Below are 21,393 nucleotides of genomic sequence, written 5' to 3'. Positions count from 1 at the left end.
CCTGCCCCCCTCAGCGCAGCACTGAGCTACTTCTTGCTTGACAATGGTCAGAGCTTCCTCTGAGGTTCACAGAATTCCCCCAGCCCATGGCTGCCAAGATAGAGAACCACCAAAAACGGCTCTGGGATCAGCTCCACCATCCCACTCATCCAGGAACAGCATAGTGGGCATGGTCAGACCTGGCACATGCCAGAGTGCCAAGCTCTGGCCAGAGCCCACTGTGGCCTGACCTGGACAGAGCACAGGAGGATGGCGTAGGCAAAGGTAACATTTACTGAGAGATACAGAACTGAGTATTATGAAGGACATACATGGATGGAGAGGGTAGCAACACCACTGCAGAGGGTGGCTCGGACCCCCTTCCCAGCACGCCGGGGAAGGAGCCAGACGCTACCAGACAAGTAACACAATGGAGATAACTGTGGCATATGCGTTTGTAACAAACAGACCATCATAACATACATTTCTATGGGATCACATCTAGTGATTATATAAATCCATATAGAGATCGCTGTATAAAAACTTTGTAAAAAATACTTTAAAAAAAGTGTAAAAATGTGCATTCAAAAGCACGGCCGACACGGACAGCTGGGCTGTAAACATTATACTGAGAGTGTGCTTGTGGGGGGCGCCTGCGCCACCGAGCCCCGACAGGCCTGCCCACCGGACAGGGCTGCGTCAAGTGTTTGCGGTTCTTGGGTCCGGGTTTCCCTCCGGAGCGCGCGCCAGGAGCGGCAGCAGCCTCTGGGCAGGGCGCCGGCGGGCACCACGCAGCCACCGCTCCTCCGCCTGCGGCCCCTGCCCCCTCCCCACGAGGCGCGCGGTCCTCGCGGGACGTGCCGTGGCGGCGTGGGTCCCCGAGCAGGCTGAAGGGCCGTGATGAGGTATCACAGGGAGGTTGCCCTCACCGGCGCCACTAGCCCTGCTCCCAGGTTCAGCCTCAGAGTACATGGTTGACAGGTTCCTGATCTTCTCTGTCCCCATATTTGTTTGGTCCGTAGTTCCCAAGGAAGCTCACTGGGTCCTGGCTGCACCAGGCCTGGGCGCACAGTTCTTCATACAGTACATACATTAGAGACCCTGGAAGACCCTGCGCCACCGTCTCCTCCTCCTGGCCCAGTGCCACCTTCACTTCTTCTCTAGCTGCTCCAGCAGCGGGTTGGCTTCGCTCTCGGGCGTCTTGATGCTGTCTGTCCGCACAATGCAAGTGGGACGGTGCCGGTTCAGCATCAGGATCAGCTGCTGCCTCTCCTGCTTCAGCTCTTCTATCTGGGCCTTCAGCTCAGCGTTCATAAGCTCTAGACGCTCGGACTCCTAGCAGGACAGAAACACAATCGCACTTGACCTTACTCCAACAGGACAAGATACAAGGAGAAACAATTTGGCCAACAAGCCATCTCTGCTCAGTGCTGCCCCTCCGCCCAGAGCAGCCTGAAGACCTTCCAAGGCACCAGGTCCCTCCGGACAGTTCATCCCCAGCCCTGCTGCTGCCGCTGCCTTGCGTTGCTTAGTGCCACTGCAAGGAGATACACAGCCACCTCCTAGGACAGACTGCTGCTGCACCACAGCAAAAACTGCCTAGCTGTGGTGTTTCTATGGAAGGATGTTTGGAAACAAACCCACGTTTAAGTTTTCACCCTCCCATCTTCAAGGATCTGCCGTTGTGAATTGGCTCCCTGTCCCCAGCTGGGTCATTTGCCCATGTCCCACCCCCCCTTGCAGAAAAGCAGCAAGGTACTGTGAGAGTTTTTCTGCCTCAGGGTCATGGGTGAGAGGGCGTCTGGCCTCTGAACAGGGAATCCTTCAGGAACTTGGGCAAGGGGCCAGCACACTGTCAGCCCCTGTCCTGTGCCACACTCCCACGGGTGCTCCAGCACTGAGGCAGGGACACTATCAGCCCGCTCTCCTCCAAGCACAGAGCTCACCTCCAGCCCGCTCCATCCCTCGTACCGCCGGCACAGGGATGCCTGTGAGCTCTGCCTGGGCACACACAGGGCCACCACCTTCACCGCCCCATGGCAAGGGGGGGGAAAGGGGTTTGTATGTCCCCAGATAAGGGCACAGGAGCAAGGGGAGGCAGAGAGGCAGTTCACGAGAGAGCACTGCTCGCAGTTGGGCACCTTTCTAGTGAGGTGCCCCCACCAGGGTCCCCACTGCACCCTGGGACAGGTCGAGGCACCCACCCGCTGCAGGAACTCTGTCCTCTCCTTCTTCTTGTTACGACATCGTGCTGCTGCTACTTTGTTTTTCTCCCGGCGCCTTTTCCTCCTCTCCTCTTCCTCATCCAGCTGCAACAAAATGGAGGAGCCCAGGTCAGAGTTGGTAGGTGTGGGGTAGGGCAGGAGGTGGGGGTGAGCACCCGGCAGCCCCAGTGGTGGCCGGGCAAGGAGAGGGGTGACAGCCACCCATGTCAGTGGCCACCAGCGACGTGGTCTAATCCTCACCAGAAACCAGACACGCTGCTGCCCCAGACTCTAACTCCACTCTGTGGGGAGAAGGGGAGGCAGCCCAGTGCAGTACCCACAGCTGGGGACAGACGACTCTTTGCAGGGCTGCTCCCTCCCTGTGAGAGGGCAGAGGCAAGGGGAACAGAGCCCCATCCTGCAAAGACAGGCGCAGTTTGTCACACAGACATCTAACAGGTACAGCTCTGTGAGCACGGTCATCCAAAGCATCACACACTCAGCCAAGGGTGAGGCAGAGAAGCCCAAAAGATCCCCCAGCTGGGCCTGGCTGTTCCCCCCATCCCAGTACATGGGGTTGTCCACTGCTGCTTCAGCGCTGGCTGAAGGGCCACCACAGTAAGGTGGGGACAGGCCCCGCATGCCCTGTAAAGAAGAAGGACACGGCAGTGCCTGCACTGTTCACCATGACTCAGTTCCTTTGTGCTGTCTGGCTCAAACCACACGGGCCAGGCCAATAAGCCCTACGGGTTGGAAACCCATAATCAAAGTATTTCGGCATATTTACTACAAAGCCTGTGTAAATGGCCGATGGCATGCTTACATCTGAGAACCCAAACCAGCTCCTTCAAGAAAAATCTGAGCGTTGGAAAGCCCTGTGAAGTCAGCATCGAGGTTACGCTGTGTAGCATGGCAAAGAAAAGATCCCCAGTGCCTTCACCTGCATTTGGCCTGGGATTCCAAAATTTGAGATGTCAGACTAAACTGCCTCATTCCTATCAACTGACACCTGACAGGACACATCTTTCCAAATGCAGTGGCAGCAACATTTGCTTTATGAGCACTTCCACAGCCTATCTGCACCTTCTCTGAGGGCAGCTCCAGACTGAGGAGGCAGCCCCATCCTTTCCTTCGTACCTCCCCAAGTCAGCATGGCTGAGGGACACATCTCCCAGACCAGCCTCTTGCAGCACATATCATGTGAACAGCCTTGTTGCTTTACCACCTGGACGTAGTCACCTCAAAAGGAAGGTCAGAGATTCCCAACGCCAAGACCACAAACTAGCGCTGGGAGTGGGGGGCCACCAGATTACCCCATACATAGGTACATCAGTGGTGCCTGCAGGAAACAAAAGCTGCAGGTGCCATTGCACACAGCAAGCTGCATGCTGCTAACATTCACCAAGTCCAAAGCCCGCTAGCCAAAACAATTCAATGTGATGTGCAAGGACAGGATGAAACATTGACTCAGCAGAGTTAAGGTTAAGGGGTACCTTAAGTAAGCTGTATGTCTAATATGTAGCATGAAGCATTCTTTAGAAGACAATGTCCGAGTTTCATAGCACTAATAGCTTTTGCATTTTCTCTACCTTACTTCCCAACCTTTATACTGAAGTTGTTATTTTAGCTGGGGATAAAATACTGAGCAGTGTCAGTACAAGCTATGCACAGACCTCCATAACACCGAGCTGTCACCATTCCTTTACCAAGGCAGTGCCATGGGGCATCATGTACCACACTTGGGAGAACCAGGATGGGAACTGCACTGATACCCCCAAGTCCAGTTAGAAGTGGCCACCTCTCACTACACCCACGTAACTCAGACGTGGCAGGCATTAGCAGAAGTGACCAGAAGGCTCTAACTCCATGCTCTGCTGCCTTTTCTTCCTGGCAGGACCAGGATACCCCAACAGCAAAGGCACAAGCAGCTCTTACGACATTTCCACACAGAGTTTAAGAGGAGGTGGACATCAGGGTAGCCACCATTTCCCTCTGCACATTTACCAACCACTCATCTACCCCTTAGCTACTCGGCCTTTTAGTTCAAGGATTATTAGGAGGGTGCAGAGAGGGGGCATGTGCTTACAGCTCAAGAAACACACCTCAAGCTTTCCTGCTAAGTGCATCTTGGGTTGTAACAGGAACTGGAAGTGCAAGCAGCAACCACACAAGCCTCACAGCATCCCTGGGAAGTGCCTGACACACTTCAATGCCCTATTGCTCCATTCAGTGAGAATCAAGTGACCTGTCCCCTTCAGCTTCCACTCCACCCCACAGAGGGCCCAAAGGGCCGTGTCCTCTAGATGGGGTACAGACGATCAAGGAGGGTGGCTCAGCACAGATAGCAGCAGCTTGAACTCTTGGTTCTGCTTTTTGACCACAGCTCCTGTAACTTCAGGAAAGCAGGTTTCCCCGCTCTTTGCTTCTGCTTGCTTTCAGTTCAAAAAGGTGACATGGCCCTGGTTCTGGGGGGTTAGGGCTCTACTCAGTGGCATAAGGGACAGTGATGGCGTACCACCCCATAGCATGTTTTGGTAGCCGATCTCCAGGAGAGCCCTGTGGGTTGAAGGTCTGGGGTTGCCTCCTGAAATGCTTCAGTCAGCAGCATCAGGGCCTGAGGTGATCATCAGCCGGAGGGGCAGGGCTCTGTCCCAGAGGAAGCACCCCAGGTGGGTTTCGGTGGCGGATGAGCCCAGCAGGACCTGTCTCCAGCTGCCGCAAGAGGAGGGCAGCCTGCCCAGTGGGGTTGTTCACCACCCTGCAGGGAAGCCAGTGCCCAGCCCCGACCTGGGTGGGTTTTGCACACACTCCCAGGGACAAACACCCCAGTGCCAGGAGATGCTGGTCCCCCCAGCACAGCAGAGAAAGCTTATGGGGAACAGCCTGCCCTCCCAGGCACTGCGCAGAGCGTGGCACGGCTGCACCCCGCATCCCTGCGCTCCATCTCCCTGCGAGAGGAAGGCAGCTGCAGGCTGCACTGCAAAATTATGTGTGGGCAGCTTCTTGGCTACTCATGGGATAAGCAGCTACTGCTTCAGCTCCCCCAGGCTTTAGCTGCAAAGCCTGTACCAGCAGCAGCTCCATTTGCTGTCCTCAACTCCTCCGTTTCACAGGCCATGCAGGGGAGGAACGGGCTGCAGGGAAGGCAGCCATGCGGGGGCTGCCAGTGGATTTCCCCTTATCTTTCCTCCACATGGTATCTCAACAACTGGTTCAGAGGACACTCAGCGCTTCTAGTACCTGCTGCAGGGCAGGGCTGCCCTGTCCCTGTCACGCGGAGGCCGGTGAGACCACCTCCTCGTGCCCACCGAGCAAAAGCAGCTGTTTAGGGCCAGCTCAGAGGCACCTGAGACATCCCAGGAAAGGAGCTGTGCCTGGAAAGACAGCACAGCTACAGACTCCCTCTTTCTTCCCCAACCCAAGAAGCAAGGCAGGCATTGCACCCTGTTTGCTGTGCGATACCCAAGCCAACAGTTGGGATGGCATTTGGCTTTAGCTGCCAAGCCACGACTGCTTAGCCCACAGAGGGACCAAAGCCATTAGCATCCCCCAGGCCCTTCCAATGGCTTCCCACAGCATCCCAGCCTCAGCTCTTGCCATTGCAGAGCTGCCCAGTCCTTCCCCAGCTGATCATCACGGGATGCTGCATGAGTTGATTGGACAACCCCTTGGGCACAGAGCTCCTGTGCAAGATGAACAGATGGACGCCACTGTACCAGCTCTCTCCGCAGAAGTCCACCACAAAGGGCTGGGGGGAAGGAACAGGCACCCTCCCCACAGGCTGGCCTGGGTGCTGCTGAGCTTTTGCCATAAACAGTTGGGCCAAACCAAGTGTCAGCACCATTTGGAGAGTGGGCCGCTCCCTGGAACTCGTGTGTTACCCCCTTCAGCTCACAGCTCATCACAGGTAGCTTTTTACATCATCTAGCACCTCCTTGCTGACATCTCCAGAGAATGCACATCACCCCATCCTCACGCAGCATCATCTGAGGTCTCCTCACCCAGGAGCAAATGCACTGTTCAGAAGGGTTGTTTATCAGACCTTCTGATAGCAGCCACCACCTTCACCAACATGGGGCCTCTGAACTGACGGGTTCCCAGCTCCATCTGCAGGCAGTGGGAGGTGCAAACACTCACCATCAGTACTGCAAGGGTCAAGGAGTCGAAGACCGGACAACCAACACGTGAGACAACCACACATGGAAAATGCTGTGTGAGAGTCCCCCAAGTCCCTGCAGCCTGGTTCTGACCTGACAGCCTGTGGTACCGGGCAGAAGCCACCCACCTTCCCCATTCCAGGAGCCCCAAGGTGAAGCCAGGGCCCCCCAGAGCAGCGGGGCAGGGGCAGCCCCAGCCACCAGCGCCTGCGGCACAAGCTGAGTCCCCGCTGCCGCTCAGCACCACTCGCCCACGCACCTTGTCCCCATGGAAAAGGCAACGCCAAGGCCAGGAGCACCAAGGGCTCGCTGGCGCCAGAGACAGGATGAAAGTATTGCACAAGCCCTCTGACAGGCTGCTCGGCTTCTCCTTTGGGAGTGTGCCCCCAACCTAGGGACACGTTGGCTGTGCCAGACCCTGCTCCGCAGGCAGGGTTTGAGTTCAGCTGGCTGCCAACGGCTGCATGGGACCAGTCAGGTCTGGGACACTGAAGCCACCACTCCCAGACCACGGTGCAGGGACAGAAATTCAGGCACAGGGAAGAGGCAGCTGGTGGAGCAGCTGCCAACACATGTGCACATCACCAAACAGGCAGCGTGACGTGCTGATAAAACACGTCGCTGGCCACCCTGGCAGGAAACCCAAGCACAGGCAGGAGGGAAACCCAGGCAGCTGCAGGCAACAGCCCCCAAGACTCACCTCACTTTTCACAGGCTGGGGTCTCTTCCCAAGCTTCACCTCCAGGAAGTGGAGCGGCGAGATCATGGCCCCGATGTTGCGGATGTCGGCGTACTTCAGCTCCTCAGCGGTCAGGGCTGTGCCAGGCAGTCCCGTCAAGGGGCCGAGCCCAGGCAGCGCGCCGGCCGTCAGGGACGGGTCGGGGATCTGCCCTGGCATCATAGCAGGGGAAACAGCTTCGTAGGCTAGAGGGAGAGCGACACACAGCCCATTACAACCCAGTTAACAGGGCCTCACAACACAGCACAAGGCTAATTTATTCTACAGTCCCGTCACCTAACAGGATGTGAACCAGGAAAAGCAGCCGCTCTTCCCCAGGGATGGCGAAAGCAAGGACTAAGCAGAATCTGAGTGACAGAAACCAAAATATATGAATCCTGCTAAGAGGGATATGCTACTGGTGTGTAGATCAGGAAGGGAAAAGACCCAAGAGGCAAAGCACCAGAAGAACAGGAGCTGGCTGTAACAACAGTGACGTGGTCCCATGGACTACTGGTTTTGGCAGCATCTGTCACTGGAGTGCAGATCAGTGTTTGCTATTAACTGAGTTTTGATTAATGTGTAGATTATTAGGACAAGAAGAAAATGGCAGAGGGCTACAATATGCCTTAGGCTGCATTTCTTCTGGGCAGGCTCAGCCCGCTGGTCAGGGCTAGGACATGGCACCAGGGACCAGGGATGAAACCGCAAGAGAAAAACCTGCCACTGAACAAACATCTCCCAGCACAGACATGAGGAAGAGAAGGCTGGAGGAGAGGGGAAATGGAGCAACGTGCAAAAGGCTTCTTCTGTCAGAAAAGAAAAGAATTGCAGCACAAGTGAGAATAGGACTGGGACAAACTTTGGCAAATCACCTGTAGGCAGAAAAAAAGGGAGTTACCAGTTAACGTGAAGAACAAACAGCTATGAGACAAAAAGAATAGTTATACCTAAACTGGGAAGCCCACAGAACTGGAGTTGTTACATCAGTCAAAAAGCAAAGGGAGCAGGTGGTTGTTGGCTACAGCGCAAGTACATCCCTGCTTGTGTAACTGGCCTGGGACACTCACAAGTGACCCAGTTACAACATAAAGGCAAGTCCTGTCCACACAGCAACCATTTTCCCCCATCTCAACTCAGCCACACGTCCCAGTGCTTGTGCACTGCTCTCCTTGCTGGGCCCAGCCACATGGGTCCCAGTACACTCCGGGAGCCTCCAGGCACCCACCCCATCCTGCCCCTGTGCCAAGAGGCACCCACACAGCGGTGAGGGGGACCAGCGATGACAAGAGAGAAACAGGCTAATGGAGAGGATCCAAAATCTCACTGAGCAGCTTTCTGCAACCACTAGAGCCAGTTACAAGCCATGATTCCACAAGCAGTTGGGCAAACTCATGGAAGAGGGGTCCACAAAAGATCATCAGTCACATCACTCTGCACAGACTCCTGGAAGCTCTGACAGCACCCACCGCCAGAGTGAGGAGGTGCATTAAGCAAGGGATAACACGCACTTGCCCTGATCTTTCCAAAACATCCACTCTCAGCTGCTGAGGCACCAAGTAACAGACGATGAAGACTTTTGGACCAGGCAGTACAGCTGTGCTAAGCAGAGGCACACAAACATTGTCAAGCCAGCTGCCACAGTTGTTCAGCACTTGCCATCCTGGGGCGACAAATCTGTGTCAGAACCAGGCTGAAAACTTGCGTAAAACTGCATATGAGGTAGGACTGTGGGATCAGAGTCACAGAACAGTTGAGGTGGGGAGGGACCTCTGGAGATCACCTGGTCCAACCCCCTTCCTCAAGCAGGGTCAGTGGGAGCAGGCCAAACAAGGTTAATCATAACAAGCAGAGAAGTTAAGAATTTCTTGGTGCTGGCACATCTCTTTACCCAGGAGATTATTTGGTCTATTTGTTAATGTGAAGGAAGGGCAGCGGAAAGGAAGGAAAGCCAATCATACGGGTTAGTCAAGGGTAGAGAAGTTAATGCAAGCTCTACAGCTCCCAGCACGGGTGCTGTGCAAGCTGTACTGGCGTGACAGGCAAGGGGATTTGCATCAAAGCGTGTCTACAAGCTGTGAGCTGTCATACGCTCTAATCTGCCACTGAAGAGGTCCAGGTGTCAGCATGAGACGTCCCCTGGCAGACACTGCTCAGCAGACAGCAGCGGTGACCAGCAGGACTTGAGAAAGAGCATGGAAAGCAAATCCAGCAAGACCATGACCCTAAAGAGGCAGCGAGCAGGAATTAAGCCCTCTGCTCCAGTCATCCTTCAGAAGGAGAGACCAGAAAGGGGAGAGCAGGGCAGTGCTCAGCAATGCTGGTATGTGGGGAGGAGGAAGCTGGGCCAGGGGGGAGGTGATCTGCACAGGGACATTAAAGCCTGAAAAGGAAAAGATGGGAAAGATAGGAGAGATAAGTAACTTGTGAAGCAAAGTGATACTACCTGATGAAATGGACTCCTGCACATTTGGTGACAGAAGAGAAAGAAAATACTTGGTAACGATACTTGACCTCAGAAAATATTATACATCAACAGGCCTAAACTGATCCAAAGTATTCATTCTTCCATAGCGGTCTCTAAACCAGACAGCTGTAATTCCACATCTGCAGTGGTTGCCTTGTACGGTATCAGGAGATGCCCGCTCACAGCAGGGCTCCGAAGCTGCATGCTACCTCGCTCTCCTTCCTTTCAGGCCTACATACAGCTAAGATGCTTCACTCCTCCAACAACCGGGCACCATCCTACCCTAGGCTGCACTCCAGGCAGAAAAATGAAAAAAGTTATTTGAGGACTGTACCTAAATCCTTACCATCTTCCTACATCAGATACTGTCCCTCTCCAGCAAGAAAACACCAGGCCAGTGAGGTGGCATGGCAAAGGGGAGGTGACTCCAGAGGCTCTTCCCAGCACATACTGCCACAGGACTCAGCTGTGTGGAATTAAATTCAGTCTACCATTTTGGGATAGCTGTACACATTGCAGAGCTAGCCATTTCCCAGCTGCCGCCACTAAGATGACATGCTGTAGTGCTGGGGAAGAATCCTGCCAACAGCAGCACACCCCAGCCAGCTGCTGCACACCCCTTCACCAGCAGTCCCATAGATGTCCATCCCCAGCTTGAACAGTTTGGCATTAAGTGAAAAAAAAAAAAAATAAAATAAAAATCAGCAGCTAAAGTATATGAACACCCTCTTGAAGTCTTCCTCCTGTAAATACCACATGTGAGCTGCTATGGCACATGCTCATCCAGGGCCCTGACCCACCCTTTCACAGGCTTCAGCCTTGAGCCCAGCACTGGATGCCTAAATCCATTCCAGACTTGGGGGACCTGGTTTTAATTTGTTGTCTTCCATCAGGACATGCAGCTGACAGCACCCAGGTGCTGGGCCGGACAGTCCAGGTGCTCAGCTAGACCAAATTCAGGTTACTGCAATTTATGAAATAAGAAGGGAGGAGAAATCTGTTCTCCAGACTGTGGGACTACCTGGCCACCAAGCACTCCCCGGCACTCCTGAGCATGGGGCAGCTCCCTGGGGACAACTGGCTAAAGATCTGAGAAAACATTGTGCTTTCCCTGGCCTACCTTTTCTCTCTAACACTTTGATCTGGTAGGTTAATATGCCTTGAAATAGCGTCTGTACCAGCATAACAGGCACAGGTTGGAGTGAAGGGGCTGGCTCACTACCTAACATGCTCTAAAAAACTTATCCTGGATCCAGAGACTGCACTCTGAAGACCACATCACACCTGCATCAGTTTAAACTAACTCTAAAGCTGTTCAAACCAAAGCAGCAGGAGCCACCTGGAAGAACACGAACCTGCAAATTAAAATAAGCTGAGAACTAGGTGGACAGTGGGGAAGAGCGACTTCTACAAGCAAGATCTTGCTCAGGAGCACATTGAGAACCGCCAAGTGTCAAGCCGAGTTAGATCTTGGAGAGGTACATAAAACCATTCCTAGCAGGGCTGTAACCATGGAAATAAGAAGGGAACAAGGAAAGACACCACCCCTCTCTGCAGAGCAGGGGTGCAGTGACAGATCACCCTGCCCAGCCCTCGATGTCCCTCAGCCACAGGTACTGTCATTCCTTGCTGATTGAGGGGACTCTTGTTCCACTCCTTTTGCCTCTTCCTCCTGTAAGAGAGGCTTTCCTTTCACCCCAAGTCCCAGATACTTTCACCTTCTTTTCTGGTTAATGCTGAAGGTAAGAAGTTGTACTCTGATCATCTCAAAAAAGTCAAGGCATATAATTTTACTTAATACATTGGTTTCCCTCCTGAGGCCGTTGCCCTGGAAGACATTGACATGCTTGCTTATAGCTCCAGCATATTTCTACCACGTTTGCATGGTAGGGCAAAAATAACTTTTAAGTTCAAGATCTGAGTTTAACCTTTAAGTTGCAGTTTTTCAATAGCCATGTCTTGCTGGATGGGGTGAATATGGCTGGTGTTTTGCCAATTCCTAATTCCTTCCCGGATATTTCTTTGCAGTGTTTGTTATTTCTAAGGTACAGGAACCAACTCACCTCTGTACTTCTTCATTTTCTAACACAGCACTTTAGCTGGGCTTCTTATTAGATTTTTTTCTTTTCATAAATGATTATTAACACAGTCTTTTTTTCCTCAATGCCAGGCAGCCTTTTGATGTCTCCTTACACGAGCTGAGAAACATTGTGTCTTCAGTAAAACCTAGCTTTCTAGTGTTCACAGATGAACCACACAGTTCTTGCATTGTATCAGCTATGCTTTTTCACATAATGAAGCCAACAGCAAAGCAAAGCAGTGAGGAAAAAGAGAATGTGCAGTCTACATCTGACACTGGGCTCTGTGTGATGCCAGCTGCTCAAGTTTACATTCACCGTAGTTGTGCCTTCTGCACTGATGCTATTCATCATTTTGTGCCACAACATCAAGATGCTCCAGACTGAATTACAAGACAGAGGAGGCTTTCTTAAAACTTCAGTTCAGCGATGAGCAGCTTGTGTCATTCAATGTTCTCTTCAGCAACTACCCTTGCAGTACAAATCTGGTCAACACGTGATCTCATGAGTCAAAATTTGGTTTGTATCTCCTTGGCTTTGCCTCTACACTCCCCTTGTTCTGGTTAAAATGCTGTAACACAAAACTTGACCTCTTGCCGAAATGTCTGTAAACCCTCCTAATTATTGCAGTCACTTCTGCGTCCTTGCTTTGGCACTGTTCTTGTTGTGGTCTTGGTCAAGCTTAGGTCAAGCTATTTTATCAGCAGTCTCATCCCCAAAAAGTTAACAGTACAGCTTCCTTTGCTCACCTTGGTTTTGCTGCATCTTTCCCATCAGTGACGAGTGTTTCTGTGCTTTGTCCCCCAACTATGTCCTTATGGTCAACAGTCTATGACACTGGTTGATTTAATATTTCTTAAAGGCAGTGCCCATTACTCAGTTTTTCTCCTGTTGCCAGGGTCTATTATCTTCTGGAGCCCACAACCTAGTGGGAAGAAGCTTTAACTATCCCATACAGTTGCTCAGCTTCCTTGGTGACACTGTTCCTGCACACCTTCCTATCCTTTCTCCTGCAGTTCTACTCTTCATTTGCTTGGGGTTGTTGTTTTCCTTCCCCTACTGATTTTGCTGCTGCTTTTTCTGGGGACTTTTTTTTTTTTTTTTAAGGAGCTGATGTTTGCACAGCAGTTACAGCATAAATCTAATGTGCGTAGGCATAATCCACATAACCCAGTGTCCCCGGGGGCTTGTACTCTGATTACTAGCCTGTATTCACACCCTTCTTGCCACCTCTTCAGTGCTATTCTTACCCACAGACTAAAACTGGCATGGGAATGCCTACCTGTGTTGAAATCATACATTCATTTCCCTGTGCAGAAACAGCAAACAGCCTTAGTTTGTATCCACTGTTCCCCCAGGACCATCTTATGTATCCTTGCTTATCCAGAGGTGCTGTCTGCTTCTTTATAAATCCAATGCAGTTGCTGCTGCTGCATCAACAGCATCATCATGCAGAGAGGACCACAACATCCCAAAGTGGTCTGACAGTCACACTTCTATTTAAATTGCCATTATTGTCTTATCTCTGCTGTCAGCTTCCTTAGCAAGAGTGAGGACTGTTTGCCACCTTATTTTCAATTTTGCTGTCTATAAATCACAGTTTCTTCCAACATATAAGCTATTTTACATCTGACATCTGCAATGGTTGATCCAAGTACCCTTCCAATGCTCAGAGAGCCAGTCTAGCACCTAATATTGCCAGCCATCAGATTCTGACATTGTAAATACCAGCAGGTTTCTCTTTTGCCCATGTTAAGTTCTTGCGCTAAGGCAAAGTCTGTCCTACCAGCCCTTCTCCATGCTGCCTGCAGAACCAAAGCCGTGCTTGCCTGTTGTTCTCTCACTCCAGGCTCAAACTGGGTGCCTGCCATTACTTGTCAGCTGCCATGCATCAAAGCACTGCCAAGGTCTGCAAGCAACCATACAAGAGATCTTTGATCTCTTCATCAGTGTGTTAGCACTTAACATACTATCACCATTTGTACGTACTGTCTTGGAGCACCTAAGTCTCAGCAATTGGCCTTTCATCTGCTCCTGGCCAACAGGTAGTAATTCTGCTGTGGAGACTAGAAGTAGTGCTACCATCCATGCGAAGAAACTTGTGGTTCCTTAGACCTTACTATGGCTTTATTGTAATTTTTTACCTTTTTTTAGCTCCTGGTTATCAAGTTCACTCAGTCTGTATGTCATATACTGCATCTTTCTAGTTCCTTCTGTTAGCAGAAGGATGATTTATATGAAAGCCCTTTCCTGACATGCCCAACTTCTCATGCCCCAAGAATGTAACTTCCTAAACAAAGACAGGGCAGTTGGCTATCACTCCTTCTCTGAAGCACAGAACTGCTTGCTTTTTTCCATCTGGACTCTTCTGGACAGAAAGTCTGCAGGGTTCTGAGGGTCACTGGGGCCTAAGACCTTCTTCCACTTCAGGGTTCAGGCCCCAGTGAATGACAAGTTAAGCACAATGAAGTTGAGGGCAGAAAGCCACTACTCCATATTCCCAGTGCCACAAATACCTATCCATGCAGATACAGTTTCTTTCTGTTGTCTAAAATGTGATACTCTCCCATTCCCAAACTGCTGTCTACTCTAGATGCATCTAGTTGTGTGTAATACCTTACAGCGGGTCACCCCATCTCCTGCCTAGCTTCTTCTGGTTTGCATTGTTAAATGCAGTAACTCGCAGTGCCAGTGCCAAAGGCCACGCTGATCAGTACTGAAGTTATTTGCCAACCATCAGGACGTAGCAGCAACCAAGCCCTTTGGTTGTAGCTACTCTTTTCAGATACCCATGCAGTAGTGCTGGCAAACATGGACTTTAACAGCCCCTGTGCAGTCATTCATGCACCTGCTGAACCTGTTGGTGCCAAGGAACCTACCACCTGTAGCATACTACAGAGCTGCAGTGACACCCACTGGGATAATAATGCATCCCCTCTCTTCACCAAGGACCTAACATTACTTAGTGTTTTATGGCATCGGGGAGATTCCCCTTTATTTAAAGGCCAGTTTAAGGCCTGATCACAGCATGGCTTACCAAGTGCATGGAGGTGCAGCATGCCGCCTCAGTATGTTAGACACCACAGTACCTCACTACCTCCGCATTCCACTTCCACCCCAGGATGGAGAGAGCACCTACAACCAGACCCTGGGGGTTGCAGGGCCAGAGCATCTGTGCCCTTCCCACAGACACCCCCAGCTGCTGCCCTTGCTGTTCTCTTCTTACCCTGGACAACCCCACGTGGTGGGAGAAGAGCTGCTGGGTCTGTCAACACCCCTACACGTAACGTCCCATCCCAAACTCCCACGCTCCAGTAAGTGGACTGCAGGGCCACAGTGCTAAAGAGAGGAAGGAGCTGTGAAGGACAGTTCCTCAGTAGTAGCCTAAACCCATTTCACGAGTGGGAACAGCCTGGCTCAGTCCTGCACATCTAGTTTCACACAGATGGCAGGAAGAACATACGAGTCATTCACAGACAGAAGGCGATGAAAAGCTTTCTGAAAACAGGAATGCAGAGAGCCTTGCTGCCTCCCTCCTCTTCTCCATCAGGGACGCACACAGCTCCCTACATTGCACCACGGGGCAGACCAGAGCAGACAGCCTCTCCTGGGCAGAAGTACAGCCCCCCCCCCCCCCCCCCCAACTGAGACCCACCATCAGGCCCCCATACCTGCGTGTCTGAAGCTTTGATTCCTTATCCCCATTATGAGAAAAGGGGATACTGGTTCTCCACTCCCCAGCTTTAGAAATAACCCCCCCCTTTGCCATTAGCAAAGCAGTCAGATCATAGTCCTCTTTCCCTGAGCATTTTCTTCCCCACCTTCATAGGGTAGTAAAAAGCTCTAGTTCAGCATTACACTTCCCCCACCACTGCAATGCAGTGATTGACTTGCAAGCAACCCATGACAGCAGGGGTTTGTACAGCACCTAGCATAGCAAGGCTCCTCTATTGTAATAGTTAATTGGAATAACTGCAAAAAATTGCAATTTATTATCACTTTAGTAGAGATTGCAATTAATTATTTGCGGCAGATATTTAATAATGCTGCACTACCCACTGGACGGCAGTACAGAGCAAGAAGGTAAAAGCTATCCTACTTGTGGCCTGAAGCAGTTCAAAGGAATTTGAGGAGGAAAGAATATCTTGGTCTAAGCTAGGCTGCAGCTCAGAGACTGAGGTTAACGACTGACTTGCTGAAATCCCCCAGGACCTTCCATGACCACATGTGGTCAAACTGGAATCTTCTTCAAGAAGACAACCCTACTCCAGCACAGAGCTTTGCCCTCAGGGGCCAAGGATGGCCTCAGAGATGAGAGGCCCCCCTCTACAAACTCCTCAAAATTATGCCCTGAATGCCAGGGTCATCCACAAAGACCTCTAATCCATATAAAGACCAGCTCTGGCTAGTTTGCAACAGCCCTGCTCAGCTGAGAGGCCCATATGGACCTTCAGCTCCCTGCCTGCATGTTAAAATAGCCTGCAATGTTTGCATTGATATTCTGGACAGTTCAAGCAACTGAGAAATCCACGCAAGCAGCCAAAGACAGATGGCATCAAGTTTGCCGTGTCCCCTCCTTGCTGCACTGGCACTGCAGGACACATGCAGGTTGGCAAGGGGTCCGTGCCACACACCGTGGCTCTGTCTCCCTTGCTCTTGGGGCCTGGTACACCGGGAACAGCCTACTGCAGTGAAAAGAGCCTCTCAACAGCTTCACACTCAAGACACTGCGTGCTGCCAAGTATCTGGTCCAGGCACTGCAGCTGAAGCAGCAAACACTAGCACGGGGAAGGAGACCACAGAGCAGACGCTCAGCGCTGCCTGCGTGCTTGCGCAGCCTCGCTGGACACACTGCTCGGATGGAGAGGGCAGGAAGAGGCAAGAGATGCGAGGGAGTATCTACTCTTCCTTAGCAAAGACCACAGCACAGAGACCTCTGCATCCTGTAAGGAGGGAATTGCTCAACGCTCAGCCATGAAGAAGATGGAGAAGCATCCATAGGTGTCTCAGCAAGGAGACAGAGGCAGCAACCTGCACGTTATCTCTCAGCAGATCTCGTTAGTCACCCAGACCCCAAGAACTTGGAACAACCAATCGCTGCTTGACACAGGGACGTTTTGGATGGCAGCTCCTGTACCCACCCACTCATCCCCCAGATGGACAGGTTTTTGCTTTTTTAAATCACTAGGAGTCATACTAACAATCTGAACTCCAACGATTGGCATTCCCAGATGTCCCCACGCAAGCACTCACCAGCAAATTCCCAGTGCAGACTCTGGCAACAGCCTCCAGATAGAGTTTTTCATGCAAGTTTTCTCAAAACTAGCTAAAAAATCCTGGTATGAGCTGCAGAAGCATTTGTTTCTGCTGAGCTCTCGGAGTCCAAACACACACACACGCACACACACACAGTTTGGCAGTGGTTGTGTTCCAGGGCTGGTAATACAAGCCATGGAGCAGGCTGCCAAGACAAGCAAGAGAACGAGCCAGGCCCCATTTCATTGGCCACCATACGCTGCATATGGCCCTGGAACCAGCCAGCACAGTGTTCTCACCCTCCTTGAAGGCATAGGAGACCCTGTGTTTTCAAATACACCTCCACAGGGCCTTCATTAAAGGAAAATGGAAACATAATGTGGCTCTTGCTCTCTTGGTATTTCTCCCTTTCCCCCAATTTGCTCTCAAACCTATTTCCCTCCCATGGAAAAAGGAAAGCGCCTCCTGGAGCAGACCGTGCAAAAGAATGCAACTTCCATTCAACTCCCTGCCTGACTGCTAGAGCGGACGGACTTGGGACCGAGCGGTGGGGGACCTCCAGGGCCCCTTTCCCCCCCGGGGCCCCGCGGGCCGGAGGCTCGGCTCGCCGCAGCGCCAGCCCCCCCACCCCGCGGCACCGGCCGGGGGGGGGGGGGGGGGGGGGCCCAGCCCCTCACCTGCGCGCCCGGCCGACAGGTGAAGCGGCGGCAGGGAGGGCACCCGAAAAGCCGGGGGAGGCCGCTCCCCTGCAGTGGGGCGGGCCGGGCCGGGGGTGGCAGCCCGGTGCCAGGCACCCCCGGCCCCCCGCGCAGAGCCGGGTGCGGGGGTCAGCAGCCCCGCTCCGCGCCGCCTGCGCGGCTCTGCCCGCCCCCCTCCCCGGAGGGGGGGTCTCCCCGCAGCTCCGCTGGCAGCCGCACCCCCTCCCCGCCCGCAGAGCGGCACCCTGCCCGCCGCCGCGGGGTGCCGGGATGCTCCTCCGGGCGCCCCCCGCCCTCCCGGCTCTTCCCCCCCCCCCCCCCCCCGCCGCCCGCCCGCTCCCGCACCCACCGTGCAGAGGGACCGCGCTGCCGGGGTACCCGCGGGGACCGGCCGCAGGGGCCGGGCGCGGGCTGCAGGCTCAGCCCCGCCGCCTCCGCCCCGACCCCCGGGCCCCGCCGGGTGCCGATCTCGGTGCCGGCCGCCGCCGGGGCGCTTTGGCCCCCCCGCCGCCGCCGCCGCCGCCGCCCCCCGCCGCCCCGGTGCGCGCCTCCCGCAGGCTGTGGCGGGCGGCAGGGTGGGTTGCATCAGCCCCGGTTATATAGCGGCCCCTGGGCTGCGGGGAGGGGTCGGGAATGCGGAACCGGCCGGGCTGCCAGCGCCACACGTCAGGGAGGGCGGGGGAGCGGGGCCGCGGGGCGGGGAGCGCCGCGCAGGGGTGGGACCAGCCGGGGCACCGGCACCCCGACATCGCGCACCCCGGCACCCCTTGGCACCCCTCTGCCTTCTGCAGCCGGCAGCCCCAGCACCCCTCGGCATCCCCAGTCCCTTCCGCGTTACGGCGCCCCGGTACCTCGCACCCCCCCCCCCCCCCCCCCCGCACCGGGTGCGCTCCCCACTCCGCAGTCCGCTCCGCGCCCCCCCCCGCGCACGGCAGGACCCGGTCCCGGTCAGCCCCGGTGCCGCCGCAGCCCTGCCCGGGCCAGCCCGCAGGGGCAGGATCTGCGTGGAGCCCCGGCTCCTCAGCCCTGCGCCTGGGAACAAGGAGGCGAAGGAGCAGAGAGAGCGGCCAGGGCTCCCCAATGCCAACCCCACCTCACCCAGGGCAGCAAACCCACAGGGGCCCGGAGGGCTGCAGGGCAGCCCCGCTGCCCCGTGGGAAGCGAGTTCCTTCCCGTCCCATCCCACCCCAGCCCAGCCTGCTCAGGCCCCACACGATGCCGTCTCCCCCCATACATGGGTCAAGGGCTGTCAGCCCCAGCTCTGCCAGCCCTCTGACTGGGATGGAGAGGAGCCAGGAGGAAGCAGAGGGGTTCAAGGCTTCCCTGCCCAGCTGCTTTGGTCTTCTTATCATCAGGGGGACACTGCCTGAGGCACACGCGCTCTCATGGTGCCCCATGTTCTGGCACCACAATTTCAGGTGGAGATGGGGAGGCAGGTGGCGGACTGGGGCCTTCCTGATAACTTATTTGCATGGATTTGAATTGCCTCCTTCCTCTTTCCCTCTAACACTGGCCTCTTCCCATCTGCACCTGCCAAACTGTTCTGGGAAGCAAAGCTCTGCACAGCCACAGGGCCTTGCTGGACCTGCCACAGGTACTGGATGCTCCAGGGCTGTCATTCCTAAAGCATTTCAGGGCAGAAACACTCCTTTTTCTTTGGAAAGAAAAAATACCAGGGTCGTTAGCAAAACCGCCCAGGGAAGTGACACAATGCAGCGCTCTCTGCCTGAGCCTATGCCCAAAGTAAATGGGGAAAGAGATAAGACACGTTTGCCAAATGGGATGAAGCATAGTAAGGACTCAACGACCAGCAAATTCCTCTGAGACTTCTTGCATGTCCCTGGGCCCTGTGGGCAGGTCATTACAAACAAGAAGAGTCTGTCAGGGAGCTGAGCCATGCTGCCATCCCTTTGCCCTATCCTCCCCTCCCGCCCAGCTGCACAGAGAGGCACCATCCACCCTACCTGGTTTTCCTTTTCCTGGCTTGTCAGTCATGCTTTCTTTTCAGCATATTCATCCTCCACAAGGTCTCACCACCAGCACTTCCAGCTTTGTCCTCTTCATCTGTGTCTCTGCAAGAGAAAGAGAATTCACCTGGGGAGCTGGGACTGAGCAGGAACAGGGGACCAGAACGCTGCATTCAATATAGGATAAACTGCCCAAGTTGTCCTACAGGAATAAGTAACAGCCTGGTTCAGCAGGACACTGCATACGTATCCTCATTCCTACTCTCCTCACGCTGTTGTTCTTTTATCTTTTTGTTTTCGAGAGGCAGAATACTTTCTATACACCTCTGCATACAACCCCGATATTTCTTTAATCTTGGGACCTCATCCTGGGAGAAGGTAGAAGTGTGCGCTGATATGTGTTTTTCCCAGATGCATTCCTTCACCTTCCTGTATCAGATAGGAGAGACTTTTCTAGTGCCTTAAACTGGAGGGAGCTCGATGTGATTGACAAATAATCTCTCTCTCTAGCAATTCAGACAAATTGCCTTCAGGGTATGGCAGCTCCCTTGCAACTGCTTTGTCCTGAGGGAAGGGAGAGGGAAAACCAGGGGGATTTCAGAGGAGGCTGATGACCTGGCTGAGCAAGGTCCAGCCCAGCACTCGGTTCCTCCTGCAGCCCTTCCCTGCCCTGGGGAAGGTGGGAATGTGCCATTTCCCCTTCTCCACTGGGGACTGGAAGAAAGAGCTCTCCCTGCTCTCTCTTCCACCGTCTTTCCCTTTTTCATTTCCCTTTCTCTAGTGGGCAGAGCTGGGAGATCTCATTGCAACACAGACATCTACAGCCCCAGCCTCGAGTACTGAGCTCTTCATGGGTGCTCTTACCTCTCAACCAGCCCCCACAGGACGGGAACAGGGATCACCCACCTACCAGTCTGTATACGGCCAGCACTCGCAGCATGTTTGCAGTGCACTGATTTCGAGGCTATGTACCCAAGACTGTGCTGGAGAAGGTCTGGGAAGCAGGGAGGAGAGGGTATAGCTGAATCCCTCTCTTCAGCCTACCATGTCTTTCCTTCCCTGCTTCCTCTCTGCAGGTCCTGGGGTCAGCTGAGCCTCCATTATTATGATAATCCATGTTAGTCCTAACTTGGACTTGTTTAACTTAACTGCTGAAGAACTAGTTTCAGGGAAGCATCCTTGTTCAGGACAACGCTTACGCACATGCTTGAAGGGACAAACTTGCATAATTCTTTCTTGAGTTGGGAACTCTTGTCTCACAGGGGAATTTTCCTCGTTCTTACAGCCGCCTGTGCTTGAACTGTTCTTTTCCCAAGCTGGGTTTTGCCTCATGTAAACACCAAACATGTTTACTTTTCAGATAGTTTCATTTGGGCTAGAAAAGGCGTAAGAATTCATTGACAATTTGTGGCTTCAGTGGGTAAAAGTGAACAGAAAAGTTACCAACAACAGGCTGCTTGCTGAAGGATACGGAGTGGTCGGGTAAACACGGCTGGCCCTATCAGGGCCAGTCAGTCTTGCCACTGCTGCGGAAACATGTGCTGACAAAGACAAATTAACCAAGTGGAAATGGCAGCATCTGCAACAGACAGGAGCGGCTGAGAAAAAAGCAAAAGTTCCACTGCACAGAATATAAAAAGCTGTCGATACCTCACCACTTGGAAGACAGCTTTCTCCTCAGACGAAAGGGATGATTTGCATATTTTTCTCCAAAATAAAATGTGTGGAAGGTGAAGGCTCATGTATGCGGAAACACAGCCACTGCAACACAACATGGGGCCAGAAAGTTATCATCAGGAACAGAGTGAACTCTAGAGCAAAACAGAGCTGCACCAGCACAGGAGTTTGCTTGCAAATAAATTGCTCTTG

The 21,393-nt window shown here is 53.4% G+C and overlaps 1 protein-coding gene across 1 annotated transcript; it reads right to left on the bottom strand.

The window, feature by feature from the left end:
* Window positions 1-255: 255 nt before the first annotated feature.
* On the bottom strand, window positions 256-18,055 carry JDP2 (Jun dimerization protein 2). The gene is made up of 4 exons (XM_042790932.1): window positions 17,907-18,055; window positions 7,041-7,264; window positions 2,184-2,288; window positions 256-1,314 (listed from the first exon to the last, which is right to left on the bottom strand). Exons 2-4 carry the CDS (start codon window positions 7,239-7,241, stop codon window positions 1,129-1,131), a joined length of 492 nt encoding a protein of 163 aa, XP_042646866.1. The 5' UTR covers window positions 7,242-7,264; window positions 17,907-18,055; the 3' UTR covers window positions 256-1,128.
* Between the last annotated feature and the right edge of the window lie 3,338 nt (window positions 18,056-21,393).

The sequence above is a fragment of the Tyto alba genome, unplaced genomic scaffold, assembly GCF_018691265.1.
Source record: "Tyto alba isolate M040663 unplaced genomic scaffold, T.alba_DEE_v4.0 Super-Scaffold_18, whole genome shotgun sequence".
Classification (NCBI taxonomy): Eukaryota; Metazoa; Chordata; class Aves; order Strigiformes; family Tytonidae; genus Tyto; species Tyto alba.
Note: the sequence above shows the minus strand (reverse complement) of the source record. Positions and strands in the feature narration are given on the sequence as shown.

Coding starts and splice junctions, on each gene's coding strand:
- JDP2 (XM_042790932.1), bottom strand. CDS start 7,241: ATGATGCCAGGGCAGATCCCCGACCCGTCCCTGACGGCCGGCGCGCTG. Junction 2,289..7,040: donor CCCAGCCTGTGAAAAGTGAG/GTGAGTCTTGGG, acceptor ATTTTGTTGCAG/CTGGATGAGGAAGAGGAGAG. Junction 1,315..2,183: donor GGACAGAGTTCCTGCAGCGG/GTGGGTGCCTCG, acceptor CTGTCCTGCTAG/GAGTCCGAGCGTCTAGAGCT.